The following is a 23921-nucleotide window of genomic DNA, read 5'->3' as shown; positions in this document are numbered from 1 at the left end:
TGAACAGAGGTGAGACATTCCAAATGTAGTGCTCCAAAGGGGCTAGTGAGTTCCCTGAATACTGCCCACCCTTTATTTCATTCATTATTCAACAGATGTTTATGGACAGCCTTCTAATAAAGCACTGTTTTCGGTACTAGGAGTATAGCAGCATAGACATAGAAATTTCTGAGCTCACAGAGTTTAACATTTCAGTGAGAAGAATACAAACAAATTAGACAAATATTTAGATTAGATGGTGATTTGTGGTATGGAAAAAAATTAAGCAATGCTAGTGGGTAGAAAGCACAGGTGCTGGAAGTTGCGATCCTCCCACTGGGGAGGGAGGGGGGAGGGGCAAGGAGAGGGCAGAGCAGGTCTGAGCACAGGACTGAGTCCTGGGGCAGAGCAAACAAGACTGAAACGGAGCAGCCAGGGAGGCAGGAGGAAAACCAGGAGAATACGGTGTCCTCGAAGCCAAGTAAAGAAAGCATTTCAAGGATGAGGGAGTGAGAAACTGCTAACCCCTTCAGAATAATAAGGGAAGGAAAGTCAGAAACTGATTTATCAACACCAACATGAGGCATTTATGTTTTTCTGTGGCACAGAGGGTGCAAAAGCCCGAGTGGAGTGGGTTCAAGAAAGGATCCAGAAACAGCAACACAGACAATTATTTGAGACTTTCTGCTGAAAAAAGCACAAGAAATGACATGGTATCTAGAATGGGGATGAAAGATTGAGAGAAGTTTTTTGTTTTACTGACTTTGTTTTTTATTTGTAAATGATCAAAAAATGATAACGTGGTGATGGGAGAGATTCAGCAGAGACAGTTAACACTAGAGGAGAGGGGATGGATGTGTTGGAGCCGAGTCCTCATGGATGCAATTAGGAAATCAGCCCAAGTGCCCCACCCAGCGAAGGGACGGCCCAGAGGCAGGAGCACCGACTGTCCCTCCATCACACCAGGAGGGAAGGCAGAAACATGGGCACAAGTGTGGTACAGGGGTGGAGTACAGGGCTGGAATGGACATGGCTTGTGATGGTCTCCTGAATGCATGTCAATGTTCTCAGCGAAACAGGAAGCAACACCTGAGACAATCATCTAGAAGAGATGAATGTATGGCATAGGGACACAGAGTAGATACATAAGAGCCCTTGAGGCCGCTTTCCACTGTCTGATGATTCAACCCTACTTTCAATTATGTAATTGACCTAGAAGATTTCTAATAAATTTCCTTCTTCTAGATACAAATGGCCAACAGATATATGAAAAGATGCTCAGCTTCATTAGTTATTAGAGAAATGCAAATCAAAACTACAATGAGATACCACCTCACCCCTGTTAGATTAGCTATTATCAACAAGACGGGTAATAGCAAATGTTGGAGAGGCTGCGGAGAAAAGGGAACTCTCATCCACTGTTGGTGGGACTGTAAAGTAGTACAACCATTATGGAGGAAAGTATGGTGGTTCCTCAAAAAACTGCAAATAGAACTACCTTATGACCCAGCAATCCCTCTTCTGGGTATATACTCCAAAACCTCAGAAACATTGATACGTAAAGACACATGTAGCCCCATGTTCATTGCAGCACTGTTCACAGTGGCCAAGACATGGAAACAACCAAAAAGCCCTTCAATAGAAGACTGGATAAAGAAGATGTGGCACATATACACTATGGAATACTACTCAGCCATAGAAATGATGACATCAGATCATTTACAGCAAAATGGTGGGATCTTGATAACATTATACGGAGTGAAATAAGTAAATCAGAAAAAAACAAGAACTACATGATTCCATACATTGGTGGAACATAAAAACGAGACTAAGAGACATGGACAAGAGTGTGGTGGTTACCAGGGGTGGGGGGAGGGAGGACATGGGAGGGAGGGAGGGAGAGAGTTAGGGGGAGGGGGAGGGGCACAGAGAACTAGATAGAGGGTGGCGGAGGACAATCTGACTTTGGGCGAGGGGTATGCAACATAATTTAATGACAAAATAACCTAGACATGTTTTCTTTGAATATATGTACCCTGATTTATTAATGTCATCCCATTACCATTAATAAAAATTTATTTAAAAAAAAATTTCCTTCTTCTTTTTAATAGCCACAGTGGACTTCTGCCGCTAACAACCGAAGTCCACATGTACCAACTCCTTCTGAGGCCTAGTGTTCCCTCATTTTCTCACTCACTTAAGTCTGGCTTTAATGAAACAGTGATCCTATTCTATTAAATCCTATGCACTTCCAAGACTATAGGAAGACCTGCTTGCAACCCACCAACGAGGCAAACATTTTGGGTTCCTCCACCTACTGCACAGAACCGAGAGTAATGACTTACATTTAGAATACCAAATTGGAAACACTGCATCGGTATGCTAAACTGCTTGAAGAAAGTCATTTCTCTATACATGAGAAAGCTAAAAATACTGATCCAAAATTCCAATCCCCTGAATAGTCCTTAAATTGTCTCTTGAATTAAACTACAAAAGTGTCTACCAAGACAGAATGAAGATGAATACACACACAACTTTCCTCAGAGTGTAGATTGATACTTCAACACAGCTGCAGTAACTCAGGGAGGGAAAGCCGCGTGAAGACCGAACAAAGGGGTTAACTGGAGGCACAGAGAACCTTCTTTCACAGAGGATGGCAATGTTTTATCTGGGAATGGCATCTGAGAGGGCAGTCAAACTGAGTAAGAGAGAAGGAAAGACAGCCTCTCCCACAAAGAGAAACATTTTGAAGATCACAAAGATGAGTGGAAATTTCCAGACTGTGCAGGCTAAGATGAGTCTTCATGATATAACGTGTCGTCCCCCTCCAGGAAATTAGGAGTTATTAAACTGCAGCACAGACAGCTGCCTCCGAGATGAAATCAGCCTTGCGACACCAACAAGCAGGGGCGTGAGGGTGAGGAGCTGCTAACTTCCCACAGAGACCAGCCCCGCACAGTCTGTGCTTTCCGACAGGTGCACTGCCCCATGGGGCTCCTGAATCTCGAAGACCCCTGCATATTCACAGGAGAGTGAGAAGCTTGGTGTAAGGTAAGACCTGAAAGCAGAGCTCAGTGGCTCTTTCTCCAAGCTGACCCTGTGCTGGCTCATCCTTTGCTACGAAGGGTGAGATGGATGCTTAGCCCTTTGGGCCAAACACATACAAAATGCCAAGAAAAAAGCAAAGCAAAAATAAACACAAACACACGGAGAAATCTCCCAAGTGGATAAGAGCTGCATGTGCTATGCCTTCAGCATCCAGCCCTAAGGGTTTTGCGTGCCAATAACAGAACTATAAAGAAAGCCCCATCCCGTCAGTAAGAATGATTGCTTTGGTTTAATCATCTGAACAAGTCCCCTGTCTTCCCTCACCTTAAGGCACAGCTCCATGATCCTCCTTCCCTCATCCTCTGAATTCTCAAACAGATTGTAAAAGCTTACATTTATGGAGAGTGTACTACATGCCAGACAACCTTCTAAGATATTTATGTGTATTAGTTAACTTAATCCTCACAATAACTCTAACAACAACTTAACAAAACAGGTGCTATTATTGTCTTTAGGTTTCCCATGAAGAAGAGAATGAGGCTTATATGATACTGCTTTACTGTGGAGTTCTCTGGGGAAGGAAGCAGAGAAGCTAGCCACTGCCGGCTCCAAGGACCAATCCTGGCTCAGCCTACTGAGACCACCTTCTAAGAGGCTGCCTAATGACTGCTATTTAGAAAACCCAGCTTCCACCTCCCAAGGTTTCCCTTCGGAGTTTTTTAAATGCTCCTTTGCTCCCAGGTTGAATATGTGTGGACAGCACTTGGTATCCTGCCGGAGGTCAGCGGCAGGAGTGACGTGGTATGGGCACAAGGCTACAAGCCATCAGGCTGCATGCCCCTCCACGAAGCAAGCTGGAGATGACAAAGCCAGTCACTGCACTCCGTGGTGGCTGAAATAGTGGCCGAGAAGCCAAGAAAAATCTGATGTGCTAATTTAAAAGTTTCTGATACAATTATTCTATCTCCTTTTTCAAAAAAAGGAAACTTAGGCAAAGAGAAGGGAAGTAATTCACACAAGGTTTCAGAAACACAACGAGAGCAAAACCAGGCTGTCTGGCTCCAAAATGTTCTCCCTTAACCACTATGCTCTAGGTCCCTACAGATGAACTGCAAGGACCCAGAAGTCTGCCAGCTGCCCCACCAGCTGTGAAGACCTGGTGGGGGAACCAGTCAGTGAGTATCACAGATAATGTTCACCAATCAACGAAAAGAAAATGTGGCAAGAGAGGGCTTAAAGGTCAGAATCAGAAACTGCTGCTCAGCTAAAAAGAGACACTTAATGAAACCATTCCAAGGACCGATGCATACGAAATCTGGCTCATCAGAGGAGAAATAAATGAAATGGGGACTAAAACACAGTAGAAAAGATCAGTGAAACCGAGAGCTAGTTTTTTGAAAGGACAAACAAAATAGAAACATAGACAAACTTTTAGCTAAACTCACCAAGAAAAAGGTCTTAAACAAAATCAGAAATGAAGAATAAAAAGAAAATAAAAAGGATTCTCTGGCTCTGCTAAGGGTGGGCCAAGAAGAAACTATGTCGCGATCATGTTTGTCAATCCTCTCGCTTTTAGATCCTGAATAAATGGGGGCAGCTGTGCGGAGAGGAGGAGATAGCACCCTCCCCTTCACTCCTCCCAGAACTGAGAGGGAACTCAATGGGTGGCTCCTTGGGTTCAGAAGAGGAAGAGGAGCATCAGAAAACACAAAAGTCATTGAAAAAAGTCAACCCCAACAGAAGTGGAGCAACTCAAAACAAAGGAGATTCAAATCAAAGGAACCCTCAGACTGCGAAGCATGAACAGCTTGAAGTCCCGAGTTTCTGAGGATGGGAAAGGTTTAGTTCATTGACTTCAAAAATTCTGTTGCTTTCTTTCTTTCTTTCTTTTTTTTAAAGCAAAAAAATTTCAATTGAACTTGTATCTTTCCTTCCTCTAACCCTGAGCGTTGGAAGGCCACGGAACAGAGAAATTCCTGGGTGGAGAGTAAGCGAAGGTCTGGCCGCGAGGCTGAATAAAGGTTGAGCTCTGATTTTCTTCCTCTACATTTCCATTAATTTAAAGTGCTCAATTGCCCGTTTGCTCTAAAATATGAGGTTATCCTCTTTGCAGTGTCCCTTTAAAAAGATTTTCCTTTGGCTCTGCCAAAAATAGCTAGAGCAGGTCCTTTGAGAATCCCATTCTTAGTCTTAAAAAAAAAAAAGTACTCTCCTCCCCACCCCATACACACAAACAGGCCTGGTAGCAGTATCCCTTTCTTCCTCCAGAGACCTCCAATCTATCAGAAATAATAAATCTTTCAAGAGGGAAAAAACCCAGCTGGTCAGGGAAGTAATTCTGCCAGCCCACTTCTGCTTATTCATTTGCGCAATCACTGAGCCCCTCTTTGGGGATTAGCGAACAGTCAGGCCAGGGGCTGAAACCCAAATGCCTACACCTCGGCCAGGCAGGCAGGGGGCATGAAAGAAGTGGGCTGGGCAGAGACACAAAGGGGACTGTTTAGGAATTGAAGAAGGCGTGCCCAGGGGAGGGGGTGTGGCCTCTATTCAGTTCCAGCTAATTGTTAGCAAGGGGATCTGAAGTTTTTTCAAGTAAAATTACCCCTATTACAAATGTTGGAAACCTGTCCAACTTTTAAAAACAGCAATAAACAGCAATGTGTGGGACAACAATACAAACAGAACACGTGTGTGCTGCTCTGGCTAGAGGCCCTTGTTCACAACCTCTAGGTAAGAAACAGATAAAAGATGACAGGCTGCCTGTCCCCTGGGAGCTTATGACCCAGTAGGAGTGAGGAGATACACACCTGGTAAAGTGTCCCACAAGGTGGAAAGTGATACTCGCTAAAAGGGAGGAATAAGCAAAGCCTACGGGAGTTCAGGAAAGTGAGAGGACACTGGAGGCTGAAAGGATTCTTGTAGGCAGTGCCATTTGATCTGAGGCTAAAGAATGAGGTAGACTTTGGCAGCAGAGGCTAGAGAGGGACCATTCCAGACAGAGCGAAATGAGCTGCTAAGGGCAGAAAGAGAGAGCAGGAAAGAGGATGTTTGAGAAATGGTCAAGAGACTATCATGCGCCTACCCAACAGATATTCATGAGTGTCCATCGTGTACCATGCAGCAGGGATGCAATGGTGATCAAGAGGGACACAAGATGAAGTTGCAAAGTCTGAAAGGGCCTAATCCAGACCAGGCCTTGGAGGCTATCTTCAGAGCTTTATCTTAAGAGTGATGGGAAAGCTGCCTTTGAAGATTTTATAAGAAGGGGAATCACATGTTGAGATTTGCAGCGTTCCAAGTTCCCCGGCTACAGAGCATGCACTCTGCGGACTGGAAGGGAGCCAGAGCTCCACCAGCCACAGCAAGCCGGGAGGAAGCCTTTGCAAGCAGTCTGAAAAAGAACTGATGACAGCTTGGGCTTGGGGTACTGGTGGAGATAGAGAAAAGTGGATGGATGCAAGAGACAGGAATTCAAATCACCAAAACTATCAGTTCTGGGTAGGAGTGAGTGAGGCAGAAACCGGTGGGCCTGGAGGATATGGCCAGCATGGCTCCGCAGGGGCATGAGGTCCCACCACCAGGAGCCCAGCAGCCAGGCAATTCTGCCCCGGCAGCAGTGGGAGCCCAGTGGTTACTAGAGAGAAGGTTCAGGAGCTAGGTGTATAGCTGAGGGAAGGCTGCCAGAAAAGCTTGCAGGATCTTTCCATCTTAGAAAGCCATCATCTGAAAAGTTATGTTTTCTTTTAAACGTGCTTTGTAAAATTCCACCACTATTTTGTTTGGACTCGTCTTGATGGCAAGGAAATAACTTGCTCTTCTCATGTGTTCAACAGTTCTTCACAAAGCTAAGTCTAATCCTCTAGATTTGGAATGGAGAAAAAAAGAATAATGTTAATGTCAAGTAGCCATGCCAACCTCCTTTAATTTTGACCCTTTCTTAAGAGCTTCTTCAAGGAATGCTAGTTAACCATCAGGGTCCATCCTCCTGAAGCCAAGGCCTAGCAGTGCTTTTCTTTCTAAGCATCTGTACATGAACCCAATTCACTTTGATTCTAGATCACTCCGGAAGCATGAATACACCCTTCTTGATCTGCAGGAATACCTGGAAGTACTCAGACTCCAGTCACAGGAAGGAGAAAACAGCCAAGGCATTTAGGTGTTCAGCTATTGATAACTTGTGACAATGGAGTCTACACAGTATTTTGAGAAAGTCTCACTTGTATGCCAAGCATTTGCCCCACAATATTCCTTGATGGTCCCTTCAATCTACAGAAGTTTGTCCATTTTTGGAAAGTCACAACATGTTCGAGATCATCCAAATAAGCTTTGGACAATTGGGAAATGAAAAGAATAACAAGACACCAGTAAGCAGCAGTGGGATGGAGGTTGATTTTGCCTTCTCTCACCCTTTACTCACCAAGTCTTGGAATGTTAGCACATACTGTACCCACGCCACAGATGTATTCCTCTCCTCTCCCAAACTGGCCTTTTTATTCCTTATGTCTTGATCAAGTTAGCATGCCATCCAAAGATCATTCAATAGACTTAATGCTCTCTAATAAATGTTATTTTACCAAGATTACTGCCAGTAGGCACACCTCTACTTTTATACTGGCACCCACACCTCCCACACGTGGCCCAGGTAAATCCTGTTTGGTGTAAAAAATTCTGTTTGGTGTAAAAAATTCTGTTTGGTCCCATTCCACTTGCTGGTGACGGCTTCAAACCAATGAGATATGATAGGAAGTCTGCTGGAGAACTTCTGGGAAAAGCAGCATAATAGGTCTTAAAAAAAAAAGATTCAAAGAAGAACTAATAATGCCTTTTCTGCCTCTGGACAACCACTAACATGCAAGGATGCAAGCAACATCTTGCGACCCTGAGAAGATCTAGTCACACAGTGGGGCTGGCTGTGAAAGATCTAGTCACACAGTGGGGCTGGCTGTGAGCAGGAGGCCCACAGAAACAAGTACTTCATGAAAACAGAGATTAACCAGCCCTCAGGAAAGATTTTTTTTTTTTTTTTTTTTTTTTACAGAAACAGAGAGAGAGTTAGAGAGAGGGACAGACAAGGACAGACAGGAACAGAGAGAGATGAGAAGCATCAATCATCAGTTTTTCGTTGCGACTCCTTAGTTGTTCATTGATTGCCTTCTCACATGTGCCTTGACCGTGGGGCTACAGCAGAACGAGTAACCTCTTGCTGGAGCCAGCGACCTTGGGTCCAAGCTGGTGAGCTCTGCTCAAACCAGATGAGCCTGTGCTCAAGCTAGCGACCTCGGGGTCTCAAACCTGGGTCCTGCCGCATCCCAGTCCGATGCTCTATCCACTGTGCCACCGCCTGGCCAGGCAAGAAAGATTTTTTGTAATAGGACAATAGAGCTCCTATTTTTTTAAGTTGCTTTGAAGTGAATTTTCTGTTTCTTGCAGCCCAAAGCATCCTAAACAATACAATACCTCTCTGGAGAAGTAAGAAAAGGGCTCTCTGCCTCTTTAACAACACTCTAGCAACAAAGGAAGATTCTTTCAAAAAAGAAAAGAGACTAAGATTTATTTCTCAATACATGTTTTGGGAAAACCAGCCATGAAAAAGGTATTTTTAATAGCCACTTCTGATGTATGGAGAGTCTTTTGAAATCCTCCCACACAGCATAAAAACTGCAATAAAGTTACAATGAGCCACTATGAATGGTATGTGTGAGGATATACAACATACTTGGAGTTATTATAATATGTAAACACCAGGGAACGACCATGAAATTAGTCTTTATTACTCATCTACTTTATTTCCTTCTACAATTATAAGACCGGGAAGTGTTTTCTCCCTCCCTTCTCCCCCTCCTCCCCCACTTGATTAAAACAGACTCACATGATTAGAAGGGAACTCAGAAAACTGAGGCTCAAAGAGGTTGAATGGTCTCCACACAGTTTCACAGTTAGCTGGGGACAATTTTCTTCATTAAATAAAAATGCTTTAGGCTTGATTTTTAAAACAAGTCTTTTGTTGAACATTCAATTTAATGCAAAGTCGAATTGTAAAGACATAGGAAGTCAAAACTGGATTTTTTTAAAAGTAATTTAATTATGAACATAAAATCTCCTGTTTGAACTCACTACTTTGAGCTCATTCTTCCTAATTCTAATAGCTCCTTAATTCCAATCCATTCCTCTCAATACCACTTCTCTCTCCAAGAAAATCCCTACCTATGTCCCATTCTCTAGGCCAGTGGTTCTCAAAAGACTGTTTGCATCCTATTGACCTGGGAAATAAACCAGCAATGCAGATTCCCAGGCACAGTTCAATCTAGTAGGCCGGGGTGGGGTCCAGCAATGTCAATGTAAACAAGCACCCCAGGCCAGTCCAACTGTGCTTTGAGGCACAGGACTCCAGACTGAATACCAGATTCCAGGATCCAAAAAAAACCCACCATCTAATTATCAGAGCAGATTTGAGCTGGAACAGCTATGTGCACAGTTGCCTATAATTTTCATGTTCCCCCTGAGGTCTGAAACAAACCCAAGAGCTCTGTGACTTGGATGTACCCTGGTAATCATATTTGCTTGGAGGTTTGAGGATTTTAATCCCTTCCCCTTTAAGACTTTTTTTTCCCTTCTGAATGCATTTCTTCTTGGGATTAAATCTAAAATGTCTTAATCCTCCTCCTCCACAGCTAAAGGAAACCAATTTTGTAAAGTGTTTCAGAAAGGCGCTTGAAAAAAGACACAATACAAAATGTCTTCCCCTTTGAACCAGTCCCTGTGATGCATGGAGCAAACACAGTAGGTAATGAGAGAAGTAAACACCGGGTTTTCCAGACCAGCCCTGAAACCAAAACTGAGGAAGGAAGCTGACCATTAAGTAAGTGGACCAGAGGAACAATAGCTCAGGCATATCCTAGGGTAAGTCTGAACCTGAGAAAACTGGAATGAAATAGACCAACCCCTTGTCCCAAGTTAACTTTCCCTTACTGCTTTATTTTAAAATAGGACAGTGCTGGAAATGAGCATATAGAGTTTAAGTGGAATCTTAGAACTCCTCTGGCTGCCAAAGAATTTTTTAAGATCTAAATAAATACTCTTTCCTGGATTCAGCAGGGCTCATTTACACCCGTCTTCTCCAAGACATTTTAAATCTAGAGGCTCCAGAGACCAAGAACACAGCATGCAGAGAACTTGAGTCTGTGTTCCATCATCAGCTCTGACAGGCTCACATTACGGGCATGAGAGCTTGTCTATACGTAGATTTCTTACTGCTTAAGTGAAGCAAAAAAATGCCATAAAACCGCATAGAACCTCAAAGAACATCTATGCTAAGACAGAGTATAATGCTCCAGAAATGCTGTAAAATAAAAACTCTAGCAAAAAAATTGGTTTAAATCTCTTAGAAGGCAAAAATCAACGTCACACTTGTAACCTGCATATTCCAGTTGTATGACTCGAAGTTAGGGACAAAGATGGACTGAATTTAATGGGGTTGGGAGAGCAGAGAATGAAACAAGGAGGAGGAAGTGAGCCAACCACTGGGAGATGAACAAGCTAACTGTTCGAAACAGATATTAGGTGCCTCCCCTTAAAGATTCCAAACAATCCTCGGGGTATTTTAAAAATGGGAGAATTCAGTACTGGCTTGGCTGGATCACCATTTATTTACTCTTGGTCCCTCTCGATGCAATTAAAATCTCATCACAACTGCACAGCTTAAAAAGCCCAACTACTCTCAACTGGTTCCTAAAGCCTCTCCTGCAGCTGCTCCCAGCGGGCTTGGAGATCTTCCTAAGACCCAGTGAACAGAAAGCAGTCAAGAGCATCCCCACGCATGCTTGGCTGGAGTATGTACCTGGAACTTTCTCTGTTCTGCAGAAGGCTCTTTATGTCCACAAAGCTTTGCAACTAAGGTCTACACCAGCTTTTCTGTTTAACAAATGCCTGACTGGTTTGTATGGAACAGGCAGCAAACCATCATCTCCAAGCATCTGGAGTTACTTTTTAAAGCCCAGTTCCCATTATGTTAAACACACTTCATCAGGATTTTTTGACATTTTGCGGGCATTCTCCTTACAAACTTGCATGTTCTCTGCTTTGCCCTGTTTCTGAATATGGATAAACTCGGTTCCCAGACCCAACAAACAATTCTCAGGACACTAGCAAGGTATCTGAGGGTATCTGAGAATTCAACTCAATTCTGACCCTATTTACCTGTAGACAGCATCAGATTCCACAGGTTTAGTACTACAAGACCGCCCCCAAAGCCAGTACACACACACACACACACACTCTCCCCCCGCCCCAGAGGCCAGACACAAGCCCAGGTTACCTGTGTATTTGAACAACTGGCCGCTGACTGGAGGTTCCAATGACCCCCTTCAACTCAGAATGCCAATCCCAAATCCAGGATGTCACCACTACTTTTGATCCACTGGCTATATATCAGAAGTTCCCACAACTCCCTTCTTAGGTTCTATTAATTTGCTAGAAAGGCTCATAGAACTCAGAGAAACATGCACTTATTAAATCAGTGGTTTATTTTAAAAAGCTAAACTCAAGAACAATCAGATGGAAGAGAGGCACAGGGCAGAGTAAGTGCGAAGGAGGGCAGAGATCCCACGGCCTCTCCAGGACCGACATTCGCCCAGCACCTCCATGCACTCACAAACCCGACGCTCAACCTCAACCCCATACTCTTGAAATTTTACAGTCTTCTTTACACAGTCAGAATGTTGGCCACCGGCAACTGATTCAAACTCCAGCCTCTCTCCCCTCCCCATAGGTAGTGTGTGGGGTGGGGGGGCAAGACTGAAAGTTCCAACCCTTTCATCACATGGTTGGTTCCACTGGCAACCTGCCTCTATCCTTAGATGCTTTCCAACAGTCACCTAATTAACATAATAAAAGACATCTTTTTCACTGTCAACACTTAAGAAATTCCAAGGCTTCAGGAAGCTGTGAGCCAGGAATCGTGGAGAGACCAAATATATACATATGAGATATAAATTTTGGTCATCTTAATGGCCAAATATATATATTTCTTATTCATTTATTTGATTTTATTTATTCATTTTTAGAGAGAGGAAAGAGATAGAACAGGGGGAGGAGCAGGAAGCATCAACTCCCGTATGTGCCTTGACCAAGCAAATCCAGGATTTTGAACCGGCGACCTCACAAATATATATTTCTTATAAATCACAATACTGCAATGAGTTCTGATATGGCATAGCAAGAAAAACAGTTGATCCTTGACTGCCTAATTGCTTCTCACTAACATGCAAATCAATCTTGTTTCTTCATACTTTGACTTGTGGAAATCTCTATGGCTACACATATACTCTCTCTCCAAAAGGTAATATCAAGTACTTAGTATAAATATGAAAACAAACCAACACAATCTCCCTCAGCAAAATATCAACTTATCCCAAAGAAATGACTTAATGGGATGAACAAGTCTGAGAATGGGCCAAATTTACAACACAGCTGTTCAGTAGAATGTAGGGCTTAGCAATTTAGGTTAACTGTTAGACTCTGTCTTCTCTTATGACCCATTCTCCAATCTAGAACATTCATCAAAGTCAATAGAACGTTAGACCAAACACACATGCAGTAACTGACACAATAAGGGAAGGCAGTGTGGCCATTCAGAAAAGGGTGAAGCAACAGTAAACACACAAATTCCAAACCATTCCAAGGATACAAATATTTCTAGCAGGAAAATCAGGCCCCCACTGAATGCTTTGATTATCTCAGGGGGCAAATGGACATTGGCCAAAAATAATTCCTTTATTCTCTATACTTCTTCAAAGATTTTAATACATGTAACTTTAAAAGTCAATGACATTATAGATAACAGAGAGCCTGCTAGCCATATTTGACAGATAAAGAAATTAGGAATTGAGAGGTTAGTGGTTAGTCCGGAGTTCATTAAGTGACTCATTAAGAACAGAGTCAACTTTAGAATCCAGGCCTTTTTACTTCAAATCCAAGGTCTATAAACCCACAACATATTCATGTTTTCCCTTGATCATCACAAGAACATATAACCCCTAAAAATTCTGCTTGGTATCATGGATGACATACTCCTGTTTGCCCTTGGTCATCGCAAGAACAAAAACCCCCTGAAAACTCTGCCTGGCGTCCTGGTTGCATTGGGCACTGCCCCAGCCCACACTGCAAAGACCATCTGGCATTTGCTGCTGTTGTCCACGGCAGTTAACATTTCACACATATCTTTCCTAAGCCTCTAGCATACCTGATGCAATAGAGGGAGAGGCAAACATGAGCAGAACTGAGACCAGCTTTAGTGCTATGATAAGAACCTTCTAGGGGTGAGAAAAGGGCCAGCAGTCTTAAACCTACTTTGCCAAGTGGTTCATGAGCAGCTGTAACATCTGTCTGTTTTTCTCCGGGAGCCGATGAACAAGGCTGTGGATTTCAGACACCCGAGACTCCTGATTCTCCAGCTCTGCCAAAGTAGAAGGGAGGTAGCATTTGATCAGTGTCACAGCTAAATCAGTTTACAAAACAAAATCAAAGGAAAACAAGGGCCGGGCACTGACAGACTAAGGATTTCTCCAAGGGTTAAGATCCTGTTCTGTGTACTTGTGACTAGAATGACTAGATCTACAAGTGCTTTAAATGATGCTTTCTGTAACAGAGTTCATTTTTTTTTTTTAATCGCTGTCAAAAAAAAAAATCTAGCCAAAACCATGACATGATGAAATGGAGCCAGTCAACTGCATACGCAGAACAAAAACAAACTTGGGAGCAACTGACTCCCTAGAGTGATGGCTTCATTTCAAGGAAAGAAGGAACTTTATGCACTCAGCAAGTGATAAACAAATTGTACGTGAACAACATTGCAAGGGTCTCAAATATCAAAATAACACCTCAAGACAACATCAAAGAAATCAAAGGAAATGTCCAGTTATTTTCAAACCATGTGTGACAGCCAGTCTGGACGAGAAGAAAGAAATGGCACATAGATTATGTGACTCTTTCTGCCAACGTGTAATCTAAACCATGGCCTGTCATGTTCTTTTGGTTGAACTTGGGTGAGTGGCTCCATTTCCCTGGGAAGTTAGAAGGATGGAACTCCACACCTATTTATAGGACTGACGTGAGGTTTAATTAGAGAATGGTTGCTATGGGCTTGGAATTTCCCTGAGAAAGAAATCACATAAACTCTATCCTCACGTCTAGCTTTCTCCCATGCCTTTCTCCTCCCTCTTTGAAGGGGGAAACTATAAGTAGATAAGGCCATCAGAGCATTAGTTGCTGCTATATTAGGTCAGTAGTAGCTGCCAGGGTAGACAAACTCTGAGGGCTTAAAGGAAGCAGGCAGAGGCAGAGGCTATTGGCATTACAGCACAGCGGGGTTTCCTGCCAGACTTACATCTGAGAGAGTATCTCACTGCCCTGCAGGAGGCTTGCCCCACGTAGACAGATCCCAGTACACTTAGGGTGGTTTGCACCTAATCCCTATGTATTTTAATACCAGTAATATGACGCTAGGGATCTGGATGATACAGCTGAAGAATGATCAGAAGCTGGAAATGGAAGCCATGACAGAAAGCAGACTGGGAAGTTACGTAAGTGGTGCAGCATTCAGGGAAACACTTCCATTGCTCAGTTTAGGTAATGTGCAAAGCTTGACTCATTCTACAATGTGCTACTCTAAGGGCTGGGGAAAACCCGAGGAGTTTGAACTCCAATAATCAAAATTAGATAGGCAAACTTGTTCTTCTCTCCTCTCCCCACCCCCAAGAACACACTTGGGAAGTTTCTCTCCTCTACTGTAAATTCAGCGTCCTAGCAAGGCCCTCAGCAGTCCCAATTTGGTTTCATTTTTATTCTGTGGTGAAGTCACGAGTATGTAGTGGGTAGTTTACATGCAGAATAAGAAGGGTTAGATAATATTTCTTTTGGGATACTGACTGTTCTTTGAAATAGAAAAATCTATTCTCTTCCCCTTAAAACTGTGACCAAAAGAAAACTTACTCGCTGCTTTGATGAAACTTCTTTGAAACTGGTACATCATGAGTGGTCCTGGAAGCATTCTGGAATAAAAGGTTATACACTAGTTAGCTTAATAAAAACAATCATATTCTGTCTACATAGCAGCCTGGAGAAGTGTCACACTGTAAGACAAAGACCACAGGCAAACAACAGCAACTCAACTTAGGCCAACTTGGCTTCCCCTTTGAAAGGTCTTCAGATTTTACCTGAAATTTTCATTCTCTCTCCTTTTTAAGAGAAGGTATACAGTTGTTTTGTATTCACGACTAACAAAGTACTGATGCTAAGTCTAGCACAAACCAAGAGATTTCCTTTTCAGTCAGTGACTCACCCATCAACAAGAGCATTTTAAAATATGTGTGAGAAGCAGGCAACTAGCTAAACATTTGCACATACCTGTACTTAAACTCTCATTTTCCCAGCACCTAATCATTACCATCAGTTCATCTGCGAATACTATGAGAGACTTTCAGTAGGTGTTTCTGAGGCAAATTTACTGTCGAATTCTTCCCTAGAATGCCGAAGCTTTAGAACCCCTAACATTAGGCATGAAACAATCTAATTTTACTTGCTATTACAATATTTGAAAATGTTTTATATATACTTACTGTTTATTAGCAAATCACTATCAATGTGCAAAAAGTGCTAAATGCAAACCTCTACAATATGATTTGTGTAAACTACAATGGCAGTATTAAGGGTATGAAATTGAATGAAAAGGCTAAATTGTAAACTTATGGTTTTTCTACTAGTCCAAATAATAAGTTTCTCAACAGGCTCAGATTTTATTTTATTCTCATTGAATCTCCTAATTTACCTGTTGCTCTTCACTTGCATTACATCTTACTCTGACTTCAAGATCCTTCCATAAATTCCCCAACAGCCAAAAACAACCAGCATTACCAATTTATTTTCTGTGGCTTTGCTCCTTTGCTTTTGAGCCAAAGGAATCTTCACAAAACCTGTCCAAATGCTACTCAATCCTATGATGACTGTTGTCCTCCTTAAGGCTAGACCCTCACCTTCCCATGTAAGAACAACAGTGAACGGCTATAAATATGCCTGCCCTTCAAGTCCAGCATAAATTTCTATTTCTGCCTGAAATTGAGATATGGGAAGCTAGTCAATCACCCGCTCCCGTAACAACAGAGGGAGGTGTAGGCAGATAGCAGCCACACCACATACACTATTACAGGAAAACAGTCTCTTCCCCTAAGCCAGGGGTCGGGAACCTATGGCTCATGGGCCAGATGTGGCTGGCTCTTTTGATGGCTGCATCAGCTCGTAGACAAATATTTAATAAAAAAATATGGCCCTGGCCGGTTGGCTTAGCGGTAGAGCGTCGGCCTGGCGTGCGGGGGACCCGGGTTCGATTCCCAGCCAGGGCACATAGGAGAAGCACCCATTTGCTTCTCCCCCCCCCATCCCCTCCTTCCTCTCTGTCTCTCTCTTCCCCTCCCGCAGCCAAGGCTCCATTGGAGCAAAGATGGCCCGGGCGCTGGGGATGGCTCCTTGGCCTCTGCCCCAGGCACTAGAGTGGCTCTGGTTGCAGCAGAGCGACGCCCCGGAGGGGCAAAGCATTGCCCCTGGTGGGCAGAGCATCGCCCCTGGTGGGCGTGCCGGGTGGATCCCGGTCGGGCGCATGCGTGAGTCTGTCTGACTGTCTCTCCCCATTTCCAGCTTCAGAAAAAAAAATAATAATAATAATAAAAAAATAATAACGTTAAAAATATAAAACATTCTCCTGTATTACAATCCATTCATTTCCTACCGCTCATGTTCATGGTTGCGGGTGGCTGGAGCCAATCACAGCTGTCCTCCGGGACAACACCAAATTTTTATTGGATAATGCGTAATGTACATGGGTCGTTGTATGGCTCTCATGGAATCACATTTTAAAATATGTGGCGTTCATGGCTCTCTCAGCCAAAAAGCTTCCCTACGGCTACCCTAAGCAAAGTGAAATTTTCTGATCTAAGCAGAAGGATCCAAAAAAGGAGTTTCATCAAGTTCTGAGTTTTAAGGTTCAATGCCAGCAATATATTCAATCTGCAATGCATAAATCTATCAAACTACATAGGGAATGTAATCATGCATTCACAACAGAATGGGGATGTGATTCCTTGTTTTCTTAATAGAGCATTCAGGGATTTCAGGAAATTCCATATTTTAAGTTCTATTAAAGGCTAATTGTCAGAGCCGCCTCTCATAAAAAACAAAGCTTCCTAAATCATTCATGGTACCACTGCACAATGGCAACCCATCAACTGCGGGTGATTTACAATCGGATTGACCAGCTGAGCTCACTGCACCCTCACATAAGCTGTTTCCACATCTCAAACACCCACCCAACAGCTCTCTGGAGGCTGAAAATAAAGCTGCTTTCTTCCTGATTGCCTGATAACAAGCTGGCACGCTGCCCTGCAAATGGAAAGTCCCTACCTTAGGTAGGTCTTCAAAGCACTAGTGATGGTTTTGATCTCCCATTCTGCGCAGATATCTGTTTCTGTTTCAGAAGCCGTTTTGGGGTCTAAAACGAAGAAAAGACAGTGTGTGAAGCAGAGCAGAAAATACAGCTAAAAAACAAGCGTACATCAAAGCAGTCAGCCTCCCCACTAACCAAAGAAATCCAAATTAAAATAAAATGACACCTATTCTTTAATTTATTAAATTAGAAAAATGTTTTCGAATCCAACTGTCTATTGCTGGCAAGAATGCAGTGAAACTGATCCTCTCATAATCTGCTAGAGGAGGTAGAAATAAATGCAGCAGTTTTGAAAAGCAATTTGGCAATTGGTATTAAGAGTCATAAAAATGTTTATACCCTTTGAACGTCACACGATCTGTCCTTAGGAAATAAGATAAGGCAGGAAAAAAGTTACATACCCCCAAAATGTTTAACTCACACTATTCTTTATAACAGCAGAAAAACATTTTTAAAGGATTATGTTGCTTTTGCGTGATAATGATGGATATCAAGCAATATGGAAAAATGCCTGGATTATCAGGTAATAAAAAAAATCAAGATTTAAAAGTTTATAAGAAATTCATATGAACAAAAACTGAAAGGAAATACTCTGAAATTAAAATAGTGGTTGGGTCAGAATGGTTTTTATATTTTCTAAAATCTGACTTGATTCTATTACATACATACATACATACATACATACATACATATATATTTAATTGCCTTAAGCCCAGAAATGCAATTAAGGCCACCATAATTATATCAGCTCCTAATCATGTCTTTTGTCTCTTCTTCTGTCGATTTTTAAACAAATGTGTATCTTATTTTAAAATAGATAATTCTTCTAGTCTTCCTGAGCTGCATACAGGTGAGAAAAAGAGGCAGAGTTTGGGGATAATGATCTGCTTCACAAACCAGCAGACCTCCACATTCCCGCTGGCGAGGCAGTCAGAAATGGAGACTTTCAATGCATTAGAGCAGGGGTCCCCAAACTACGGCCCTCGGGCCGCATGCGGCCCCCTGAGGCCATTTATCCGGCCCCCACCACACTTCCGGAAGGGGCACCTCTTTCATTGGTGGTCGGTGAGAGGAGCATAGTTCCCATTGAAATACTGGTCAGTTTGTTGATTGAAATTTACTTGTTCTTTATTTTAAATACTGTATTTGTTCTCATTTTGTTTTTTTACTTTAAAATAAGATATGTGCAGTGTGCATAGGGATTTGTTCATAGTTTTTTTTATAGTCTGGCCCTCCAACGGTCTGAGGGACAGTGAACTGGCCCCCTGTGTAAAAAGTTTGGGGACCCCTGCATTAGAGGGAGACTCCAGCTTCCTCATTCTGAAGACCAGCGATTTGCCTCCCAGCTCCCATTCCCTTTTCTTTCTGCGCAGCACCTCATTTCAGCTGGGCTGCTACCCTTTTCTCACAACTACTCCAAGTGCTCAGGTGAGGCTCCACCCTTCCAGGCAGGGAAGGAGATTCAGGATAGACCAATCAAAGTGCAGCATGTCTCTGGACCCCAGGACTGGTTCAGGGATGGCCCAAGACCTAAGTCAGTCGACAGAGTGAACTTGATGCTTTTCTGGGAGATAGAGGAAAGGATATCTGGGGCCTGCACCTGGAAGGTTCTGAAAATGCTCTAAATGCCAACATACAGAGCCTGAGAATGAGTATGAAAGATAAAGCCAGAGATGAGAGAAGCAGAAAAAGTGGGTCTGATAATGTGGTCTGATGCCTTGTATCTCACATGTTGTTTTGTTTTGTTTTTTTGTTTTTTGGGTTGTTTGTTTTTTTTTTGGTGAGAGAGAGACTAGAACAGAGAGGGACAGAAAGGGACAGACAGGAAGGGAGAGATGAGAAGCATCAACTCATAGTTGCAGCACTTTAGTTATTCATTGATTGCTTTCTCATATGTGCCTTGACTGGGGGGCTTCAGCCGGGCCAGTGATCCCTTGCTGAAGCCAGCAACCTTGGCTTCAGGCCAGCGACCTTTGAGCTCAAGCCCAGCAACCATGGGGTCATGTCTATGATCCTACACTCAAGCTGGTGACCCCACAGGCTCAAACTGGTAAGCACGCATTCAAGCCAGATGAGTCCATGCTCAAGCTGGCAGCCACGGGGTTTTGAACCTGGGTCCTCAGAGTCCCAGGCCAACACTCTATTGCACTACCAGCTGGTCAGACTCGCATGACTTTTTAATCATGTGAGCCAATAAATACCCTTTTTTCTTAAGCCAGTTAAAGTCAGGTTTTCTGTTTTTTTATACTCAAAAGAGATCTAAATGATAGAGCAGGCAAACAGAGCACTTGACTGTGCCTTTTTGGACCATCTCTAAGAAGACAGGGCCAACAGCCTTCTATCTGGAAAGAGGAATGAGTCACAGGTGGGCACTAGGAAGGAACCCACTTTTATCCTAGTAGGAGCAGGCCAGACAGTCATGAGTGGCTTAGTCTCTAATCCCCAGGTGAAGGCACAAATCCAGCTGGTACCTACTGACACATATTGGAACACAAGAGAAGAAAGAACCCCAGCTCATAAAATGTTTGGCTCCTAAAGGCAGCACATCTATGTGTCTGCAGGTACCTCTGGGCAGTAATGACGTCTGTCCTGTCACATGAAACAAATAAGGAGTCCAAAGAGCATGATTATAATTCTAGGCCCCACACGATGGTGAACTCCCTCGAGTTCTATCACAGCAAATATCTGAAAAGTGAACAAAGCGTGACTTCTCCAAGAATCCAAAATCCCTGCAGCTTTCGTTCTTTCCCTTGTGTTGTCAGCCCACATTCCCTTAATGGTTTCTTCCTGCGTCAGTGTATGTGCCAAAACACTGCGCTTGGGGTGACCTTTTTCGCTCCCCATGACCAAGACACAGAGAGAGCTGCCGTGCTGCATGGTTCCTGGACGCGAGACAAATGTTACTGTACATTTTTCTGAGGAACAAACTAACTTCTACCCAAGGAGACTGAACATGACACTGAACAAGCAGCAGTTGGCAGGTCTGGGAGCTATGGACTGTTCCACGAACCACATTCAGCAAACTAATGATTAGCTTCCACTTATTCGGGCTCTGTAACCATAGGAATATTGTGTAACATTACAGAGAGGCGAGTCAAATTACAGACCAGCTAAAGGGCTTTTTATAGCCCTGATGAGGCAAGGCTCATAACTTGAGCACGTCCATTTTAATTCATTTAATATCCAAACTAAATTGAAGACAGCCTCCCAAGCTACCTCGTTTTCTGAAAGCACTGCCGATTTCCACACCTCCCTACCTATGTTCCACTCACTCACAGAAGCCTCCTCATCTGAACAAGATGTAGAGATGATGTAAAATTTTCTTTAGAACTCAGAACTTCACTTCCCACCATGTCATTTGATCATTGAAGTACTTGGTAAAACTGACCTAAGCTAGAGGAGCTGTCCATCAAACAAAAAGGCATTCTATCAGTAAAGCAAAATGAGCATATTTGCACCTCAATTTACTCCCACATGAATTTGGAAAAACAGGAGACACAGACTGGAAGCAGTGTTTATAAAGAGCAGTGTTAAAAAGCAGTGTTTATGAAGTGGTCTTAGAAATGTCACACTGAATCCATCCCAAGATCCATCTAGTCCACTGTTGTGTTGCTGACAAAAACACTAGGGACTTTCTGGAGGAATTGATTAGGAAAGTCACCTTGTACTCCTACATTTCCTAATAACACGTCATAATATGTGTAAATTAATTTCTTTTTCTGTAACTGGGAAGGCAATACATGCATGTGATAAAAGAATATATGAGGCCCTGGCCGGCTGACTCAGTGGTAGAGCATTGGCCCGGCGTGTGGAAGTCCCAGGTTCGATTTCCAGCCAGGGCACACAGGAGAAGTGCCCATCTGCTTCTCTACCCTTCTCCCTCTCCTTTCTCTCTATCTCTCTCTTCCCCTCCTGCAGCCAAGGCTCCACTGGAGCAAAAGTTGACCCAGGCACCGAGGATGGCTTCATGGTCTCTGCCTCAGGTGCTAGAATGGCTCTGGTTGCAACAAAGCAACGCCTGAGATGGGTAGAGCATCGCCCCCTGGTGGGCATGCTGGGTGGATACTAGTTGGGTGCATGCAAGAGTCTGTCTCTCTGCCTGCCTGTTTCTCACTTCAGAAAACTACAAATAATAATAATAATAATAATAATAATAATAATAATAATAATATATGCAAGCAGATCTGACCAGTGGTGGCACAGTGGATAGAGCATCAACCTGAGATGCTGAGGTCCCCGGTTCAAAACTCTGAGGTCACCAGCTTGAACATGGGATCATCAACATGATCCCAAAGTGAGCCCAAAGGTCATTGACTTGAACAAGGGGTCACTGGATTGGATGGAGCCTGCCCCATCCCACCCCCATCAAGGCACGTATGAGAAGCAATCAATGAACAACTATAGTGAAGCAACTACAAGTTGATGCTCCTCATCTCTCTCTAAAAAAAAATTTAATAAAAGGATCTATACAAGCAAAACAAATAGATATACATTAAAATGTAAGCCTTTGCTGTGCTAGAGGCAACTGCTAGTATCAGCTCAGTTAATGCACAAGCAAAATAGAAATACATACAGCTTTTTAAAAACACAAGCACATTATACATGTCATTCTGTGCACTGAAATTTTCATTGAACAATATTTTAAAAAACTGTTCCATATTAGCACACAAATATATCTACCTCAGTACTTCACTGCACCATAATTAAATGTCCCATTCATGGGAATTAAGGTGGTTTCCTGGTTTGGCTGTGATAAACAGCAATATTTTTACATGTCTTACCTGTAGAAAAAATTCCACGAAATGTAATTTCTGGGTCAAAAAGTACATATATTTTAAATTTGGAATACATTGCTCACCTGCCTTCAGAGGTTGTACTATTATATTTAAGTATGAGAGTGACCTCCTTCTTCAAATGCTTGATATCACATAATCAAACACTTTGATATTAGCCAAACAGATAGGCTAAAAAACAACAACCAGGTTATCTGATTGTTTTACTTTACTTTTTAAAAAAATTTATTCATTTTAGAGAGGAGAGAGAAAGAGAGAGCAGGAAGTATCAACTCCCATATGTGCCTTGACCAGGCAAGCCCAGAGTTTCCAACCAGCGATCTCAGTGTTCCAGGCCAACACTTTATCTACTGCACCACCACAGGCCGGGCTAATTTACATTTTTTAACGAGAAAGAAGATTGAGAATCATCTCCTATGTTTAAAGTTTACTGAGGTGTATTTGCCCTTTTTAAGTGTACAGCTCTATGATTTTTGATAAATGTAAATAATCATGTAACCATCACCACAATTAAAATAGTAGTTCTATCACCCAAAAAAATCAGCCTGTGCCCCTTTCATAGTCTATCTTCTGCCTTCAACTCCAGCCCCAGCAACCACTTTCACATATGTAGTATTTTTCTATTTTTACTTTTTCCATTGATTTGAGGGAGAGAGAAAGGGAGGGAGGAAGGAGTGAAAGGGGGAGAGGGAGAGAGAAAGAGAGAAGTATCAACTTGTTTTTTCTCTTAGTTGTTCCATCTAGTTGTGTACTCACTGGTTGCCTCCCATACATGCCCTGATCAGGGGTCAAACCTGCAGCCTCTGGCATGTACGTTCGACTCTTTATCCCCTGAGCCATCCTGCGAGAGCCACATACACAGTAGCTGAAGTCCATTCAGGTTGTTTTATGCATCAGTAGTTCAATCCTTTCCTTACTGCATAGTATCCAATTTTATGGATATGCCACAACTTGTTTATACACTAGTTCATGGACATTTATGTTGTTTCCAGTTTTTGGCTGTAATGAATAAAGCAGCTGTAAATATCTGAATGCAAATCTTTGTATGGACTACATTTTCATCTCTTGGATAAATAGCCAGCAGTGTAACTGGGTAAAAATACGTAAGAGTATGTCATTATAGTAAGTATGTTTATCTTTATCAGAGACTGTCAAATTGTTTCCCAAAATAGTTGGCCATTTGTATTCCCAACAGCAATGTCAGAGTTGCTTCGCATCTTCATCAACACATGATATGGTCATGTGTTTAATTTTGAAATTTTAGATATTTTTAGTAGATAATTCACTTTTTTTTTTTGTACTTTTCTGAAGCTGGAAAAGGGGAGACAGTCAGACAGACACCCGCACACGCCCGATTGGGATCCACCCGGCATGCCCACCAGGGGACGATGCTCTGCCCATCCGGGGCGTCACTCTGTCACGACCAGAGCCAATCTAGCGCCTGAGGCAGAGGCCACGGAGCCATCCCCAGTGCCCAGGCCATCTTTGCTCCAATGGAGCCTTGGCTGCAGGAGGGGAAGAGAGAGACAGAGAGGAAGGAGAGGGGGATGGGTGGAGAAGCAGATGGGCGCTTCTCCTGTGTGCCCTGGCCGGGAATCGAACCTGGGACT

The 23921-nt window shown here is 42.9% G+C and overlaps 1 protein-coding gene across 2 annotated transcripts in view; it reads right to left on the bottom strand.

Moving 5' to 3' along the window:
• The window catches only part of ARHGAP26 (Rho GTPase activating protein 26), a 488882-nt gene that overhangs the window by 174350 nt on the left and 290611 nt on the right, over positions 1-23921 (bottom strand). For both annotated transcript variants that reach the window (XM_066272835.1, XM_066272836.1), the window contains exons 15-17: positions 17476-17563; positions 15016-15074; positions 13375-13480 (exon numbers count right to left, since the gene is read on the bottom strand). In XM_066272835.1, coding sequence (XP_066128932.1) covers positions 13375-13480; positions 15016-15074; positions 17476-17563 — 253 coding nt within the window. The remainder of the gene's footprint in view (positions 1-13374; positions 13481-15015; positions 15075-17475; positions 17564-23921) is intronic.

Source organism: Saccopteryx bilineata, chromosome 4 (genome assembly GCF_036850765.1).
Source record: "Saccopteryx bilineata isolate mSacBil1 chromosome 4, mSacBil1_pri_phased_curated, whole genome shotgun sequence".
In the NCBI taxonomy this organism is placed as follows: domain Eukaryota; kingdom Metazoa; phylum Chordata; class Mammalia; order Chiroptera; family Emballonuridae; genus Saccopteryx; species Saccopteryx bilineata.
Note: the sequence above shows the minus strand (reverse complement) of the source record. Positions and strands in the feature narration are given on the sequence as shown.